We start from the raw sequence: 6358 nt of genomic DNA on the forward strand, positions 1-6358 counted from the left end.
CTTGGCAGGTGATAGTATATATATATATATATATATATATTGGACAAGTAAAGTAAAGGCTTACATTTTTATATAATTATATTTCAACCCATTACGATTTCTGGCTTTTTTGTATATCCTGTATAGATATAATTTTAAAACTGCTTTAACATTAAGTGCAAACTTTAAATTTCTGAAATCATTTGAAAATATTTCATTGCAGGATATTTTTTATTGAATGATAGTACAAATAAACTTTAAAAAATTCCAATCAAATATAAATAACCTTGTATTTTTTGGAGTACCACGATAACGTCTTGATGAAAAGAATTTTGGGGGTTTTTCTTGTGGAACGCCACCATCACTTTCACTGGAACCCCGTCGTGACCTTGGATTTTTCTTAAATGGATTAAATCCAATGGTGGGTTCAAAATAATTCAGTTCTCCTTGTCCCAATAAGCTTCTCTCACCAAGATTACAGAAGGCACATACTTTTCCAGGCCTAAATTGAAATAAACCAGTTTAAAACAATCAACAAAGAGTCCAGCAAATTCAGAAACAAACAAGTGCATTTTCATAACTTTATAAGAATAAAAACAATTCATACTGTTAGTTAACATAAAACTGTAATGTTCCAAATAGTAACAAACTGAAAAACCAGTAAGTCATATTCTGAGTTCAGTTCAAATACAATCAGATAAAATATTATGATAACTAAATGCATCCATATCCTATATGATGAAAATTATTACCATCTTTCTTGAAAAACTTCTTGAACTCTCTCCCCCTGAGAAGAACTACAAGGAAATGGCATGGACGACTCTGGAGATGCAACACCTATATTAATAAATTTTAACGGATAAGTTTCCATACAATATTAGTATGTAATTTTGTTACAAGCAACGTACACATTGTACAATAAATCTAACTAATTATTCATTCATCAATAATGTACAGAAGTGAAAAAGATAGAGCCGCACTTTTCATCAACAGCATCTAAGAAATTGCTTTTATATATCCCACATTTATAAGATGGTGAAGGGACTGATGTAAATAAAGAAAATTATAAAGATGAGCTCCTTTCTAAGAGTATAGCAACAGTAAGAGAAAATTCAGAAAGTGTTTCACCCACTAATAGGGGGAGGAGCATCACTCAGTGGAAGACTGCATTCATCTTCTACAGAGTACAGAAAAGGGTACAAAAGATATTGCAAAAAGTACCTCTTGAGTGGGGTTAAAACATCACATAGGTTGATGAAATGTAATGATTATTTAACTGGCCTGGATATCTCAGAGGGTTGGTACAGCATGAATGTAGTGTGGCTTGGGTAAACAGTCAAGCCATACAGTAATCGAGACATATTTATAGGAAATACCAGAATAAGGAACACTATAAACCAAAACTTGCGTCCTGTCTACAACACTTTTTTGGTCTAGCAGTCACTTTATCATGTCACATACTTTTTGTTCTGTGACTAGCTTAAAACTAATATGTACAGAATAATATTATACTAATGTACCTGTTTGCATTACTGCATCCTGTTTAACATCAACTATTTTTGAAGGCTCTTTTGATGTTTCAAAGCTTATCAACTGAGGAGAAATATGACTAGCAGTCAAACCATCCGAGGTAAAAGTATCTATTTCACCAGCAAATTCATCTCCTAGCACAGATCCTGGTAGAGACAGCTGTGATGGAAGAGATGAACTGTGTGGAATTCCAAATAAACTACCTGGTCCTGGTTTTCTGCTGTGCATCCTAGGTCGACCAGGAAATCTGAGTGCGTATATAAAAATTTGGTTCATTAAATAGAACATTCAGAATTTGATATTTCACTACAAACATTTTAAAGACCTTAAATGGACTTATCCTCTATAATCTAATCTAACAGTAAATCTCAGAACAAAACAAAAAGACTATATGAAATAAAAATAAAAACTAGATTTTTTAAAAACAAGGGAAAATAATAATTTCAAAGTTACTCTTTACAAATTTTTGGGTAGCATACATTTTTTTCCGTTGAGTTGGACAACTTCCATCTTTACGAGGTCTGCCTGGTCCTCTTCTGAATGGAGCCATCCGTTGCAATGTCAAACGAGACTGGTTTGAACAGAAGGACTGAGAAGTCAAACGACTAATATCTTCTTCCGAGGCTTCAACCCCTGATGCATAAGAACTCAGATCAAGACATCCTTCTGTACTAAAACCCAACTGTCCCCCTTCAGAAACTAAATCTGGTTCACCAGGTGACTGGTCCTCACATTGCCCAGTCACGTGTGATTCCTGAGTTGAACTAACTGATAAATCCAAGACTGTTGGGTTTGAAGGGCTGTTGCTTGAAGATTTTGGAACTGACACTGGTACATTGTTATCTTCTTTATTCTTTAATTCTTGGTCTTTCCTACACACTGAAGCTACAGGTTCACTTTGGCTTGAAACTAATTCTAATGCTTCAGTTTCCAACACATCTTCAACTTGACCTTTACAGACTTCATTTTTAACAAAACAACCTCCTTCTTCTTTATTTCTCTCCATTCTATTTCTTCATTGAAGCAATTTATAAGACAGGAATGGACTGATATATATCAACAGAAGACCTGTGGTAAGAGAGAAATAAACACTACCTATCACAATGTTTGTGTACATTTCTGTTTTAAATACAGACTAATATGTTAAGGATATAACATGGATATTTATATCAAAATCTACACAATTTTCTAAATAATACAATTATAATACTCATAGAGGCACTTCTTTATTCCTTTTAAATGTCAGATTTCAAATCTACTATTTTTATGTTTTGGAAGTGCTTTTTCTAAGGTTCTGCTGAAAATGATGAACTAAACTTATCCTATAACTATCAACAGCAAAAATATTAAATCTTAAATGTGATAAGAAATAAATAATAAGATAAACAATTTTTTTTGTTTGCACAAAACATGCACAGATTACATATTCAGGTGGTTGCTGACAGACCATAATCAACATTCTCAAGTGCAAACTGTGACCAAAAGTCACATGAAGTCAAATCTGAGCACATGAAATAGTTTATTATTCACCACTGGAAAACTTTTACAGTCTCATAATCTAAAACTAGTAAATTTCCACCAATTACCTAAGAATAAAACATTAATCACCAATTTTATTCTTTAAAGTAACAAAAATAACAATGCTAAGCTATTATTACTGATTTTATCTCATAGAAAAAAAGAAACAATCTAAACTCACATATACATCAATTTAGTTGGGGGACAGATTACAAAATTCTAAGTGTACTGTTACTGAAATAAATGGAAAAATGACTTGATCTTGCAATAACTTGCAAATCAAGAAGGCTTTGTTTTTTGTGACATTATACCATTTTACAGCATATGCAGTACACAATAAAAAAAATGTCTTACAACAGCAAGCATTACTTGAAAACAATACAAAAGAAAGACAAAAAAAAGTTTTACACTTTTTCCAGATTTGGGCTTCAATCAATTATACATATGATAAAAAGAAGTTTGAAAAATATTCTACAAAAATTTAAAAGGTACGTACATACTTCCATTTCTTAATTTTAAACATTTCATTGCACTGTATGTTGATGATGATATCTAGAGTTAATGATATAATAGAGAAGATGGAAAACAAAATATAAACATTTACCTAAAAAACTTTTGATATTCATTTAGGAGGTTCTAGAGATTATGCAAAAGAAATGTGAAAACTGAAAGATAAGAAATGGTATTTTTATACTCAAAATAAAAATCACATTCAGTGTGAACTATACAGAGTCTGAATGCAAATAACTACATTAAATAATAATGGTTGGAGATGGCTTGAATGGGTAATGAAGAAAAACTTTAATATAATTGTAGAAATTTTTGCTACTCTGCAGAAACGTGTAATGTATCACAAGTGCTACTATAATAACCATCATATATTTAATAACAGACTTACGAAAGATTAGATTTTATTATTTATCAGTGAAGGAAAGGGATACTGTTTACAAGTTTCATGCCATCACCCAATTGTAAGTCTTTCATAACCTATACTATCCTATTGACTAGATCTAGGCAATCAACTCGATTAACCAATAATCTATGCGTATCGATCACATCAAATACTGTAAAATCATCATAATTACAAACATAAAAAAGCTACATAGTGGGCTATCTGTGCTCTCCCCACCGCGGGTATCAAATCCCCATTTGTAGGGTTTTATTTATTGGCAGTCTCATGTAAGAATAAAGGATTTTTTTGGTTGCTTCATTTTTATTATTCATAGCTATCTCATGAAAATAATCAACTAGTCAATCACACTTATTGCCCAGAGCTACTGTTGACCACCCCACCTAATAATCTTTAAAATATAACAAGATTTCTTATCCATTTTTTCTCAAGAGAAAATAAGATATCTTAACCTATTCTTGTGATAATTTCATCCCCAGAATCATCCTAGTTGTCCTCTTCCAAATCCTTTCCAACAATTCAACATCCTTCCATGTGTAGCAGTCCATAATATGGTAAAAATTATATTTAAAAAATTCAGCCATAAAAACAACAATATGATGATCAATCAATATGCCTCTTCCAGTACCTTACAAAGTATTCATTTTGTTCATCTTTCAATGGGATTCTCCAAGTTTAAAATTGTAAGCAAAAAGATTGTGTATTCAAGCAGTGTTTCCATTTCTATTAATATTCTTTTTCTTCTACTTCATAATGGTAAATCTAATTATCACCACACACATATAGCTAAAATTTTATAGAAAAAATATTAAATCAAAAATGCAGCACTTCCAGAAAATTCACATCGACCAACTACTCAAATTCACTAAGAACACACAGATCATGAATCATCTGCTTAATATGTTTGTTTAATTTTTGCTTGTTTATCTGCCACTTTTGGAAGTAAATCTTAAAGTAAATGGCAAACATTTGTCAACAACAAAAAGAAGTTAGTTTCAAACCCTATATATAAAAGGCAATGAGTTCATTTATTCTACTATAATCAATAGTACTTCCAAGATACCAATGACAAATGAAGTTTAATGTCACAGTTAATCGAATTATCAAACTTTAGAATCTTAAGAGTCCAAATTACAGTTCACACGAACTAAAATAAGCAGCAACTTTTATAATTAAGGTAATGTTTAAAGAATTCAACTTTATCAACTTATCATTTCAGGCAAGAATACCATTTTATTTTTTACATATAATTACTATATAACTGTAACAACATCTAGAATCTGTTATATTTTACAAACAACTAACCAAGATTCAATTGCACAAACTTATAAGCAATGTTCACACTAGTCTTTAAAGAATTGCATTCTTTAAATAGGTTTTAAAATTTTTTATTTCCAAATGTAATACATACTTTTATTTACACATTGTATCAAAATGTTTACAAAATAATATTAACATGCAAACAGAAATGCATCACCTACAGTCTCTATTACCTAACACGAAAACATTAAGCACATACTAGTGGTATATGAAATACTGGATATCTCTATAGCTATATGATAAGTTTATACATCGTTAAACATTTAAATGAAAGATTTATTCATTTATCAGTCACCTGATGCAATAATTCCATGTACACTTTTTCAGATGTGTTATTCCAAACAGTTGAGTGCTTTTTTTACATGTTTACGACAGTGTTTGGGCTTTAAGTATTATATTTATAACTATGCAGTTACAACCAACCAATGGAAATGAATAAACATGACTCAGCTTATTTATTAAGCAAACACATACTTTGTCAAAGAAAAAACCTTGTATTTTGATTACTCTTCAAGTAGCCTAAAATTAAAGTCAAACAACACAAAAATTGCATTAATGTTAATTTATTTTCTTAAAATAGAACTTCTAATTATAACTCTTACAAAGACTGAAAACCATTAGGAAATGAATAAGAATAATATTAGGATATCTATTCAGATAATATAGTATTACTGTATTAATAACAGCACAAGTTCACCAAGCTGGATGTAATGTTTTACTTTTTTGATAACAGCACATGTTAACATTTTAAAGTTAGTTGTATAATCACATGATAACCACTATAACCAAATTTTCAGTTTTTTTTTAATGAGAGAGACTTCCAATATTACAATAAGGTACTTTGAATTAATCAATGTTGACCATACAGTCCTAAAGTAACCTAAAAACTAAAAAAAATTTAAACATTTAATATATTCTTTAACACTACCACACGAGCCAGCCAAACATCTTTTAGTACTGAACCTAGAATGGTCAACAGGGGGTCATTACAGAAACTGGTGATTCAGGGTTATTTCAATAAATCTTGATGAATGAAGCTTGGTACAACTTCTAAAGTGAATAAACAAAAAAAAAAAAAAAAAAAAAAAAAAAAAAAATAAT

The 6358-nt window shown here is 30.4% G+C and overlaps 1 protein-coding gene across 1 annotated transcript in view; it reads right to left on the reverse strand.

Annotated features, from left to right (window-relative positions):
- The window catches only part of LOC106473628 (histone-lysine N-methyltransferase 2C-like), a gene marked incomplete at its 3' end in the record, with an annotated part of 37108 nt that overhangs the window by 25190 nt on the left and 5560 nt on the right, over window positions 1–6358 (reverse strand). The window contains exons 2-5 of the mRNA XM_013934310.2: window positions 1989–2577; window positions 1500–1756; window positions 732–816; window positions 266–481 (exon numbers count right to left, since the gene is read on the reverse strand). Coding sequence (XP_013789764.2) covers window positions 266–481; window positions 732–816; window positions 1500–1756; window positions 1989–2515 — 1085 coding nt within the window. The remainder of the gene's footprint in view (window positions 1–265; window positions 482–731; window positions 817–1499; window positions 1757–1988; window positions 2578–6358) is intronic.

Source organism: Limulus polyphemus, unplaced genomic scaffold (genome assembly GCF_000517525.1).
Source record: "Limulus polyphemus unplaced genomic scaffold, Limulus_polyphemus-2.1.2 Scaffold6344, whole genome shotgun sequence".
Taxonomy (NCBI): domain Eukaryota; kingdom Metazoa; phylum Arthropoda; class Merostomata; order Xiphosura; family Limulidae; genus Limulus; species Limulus polyphemus.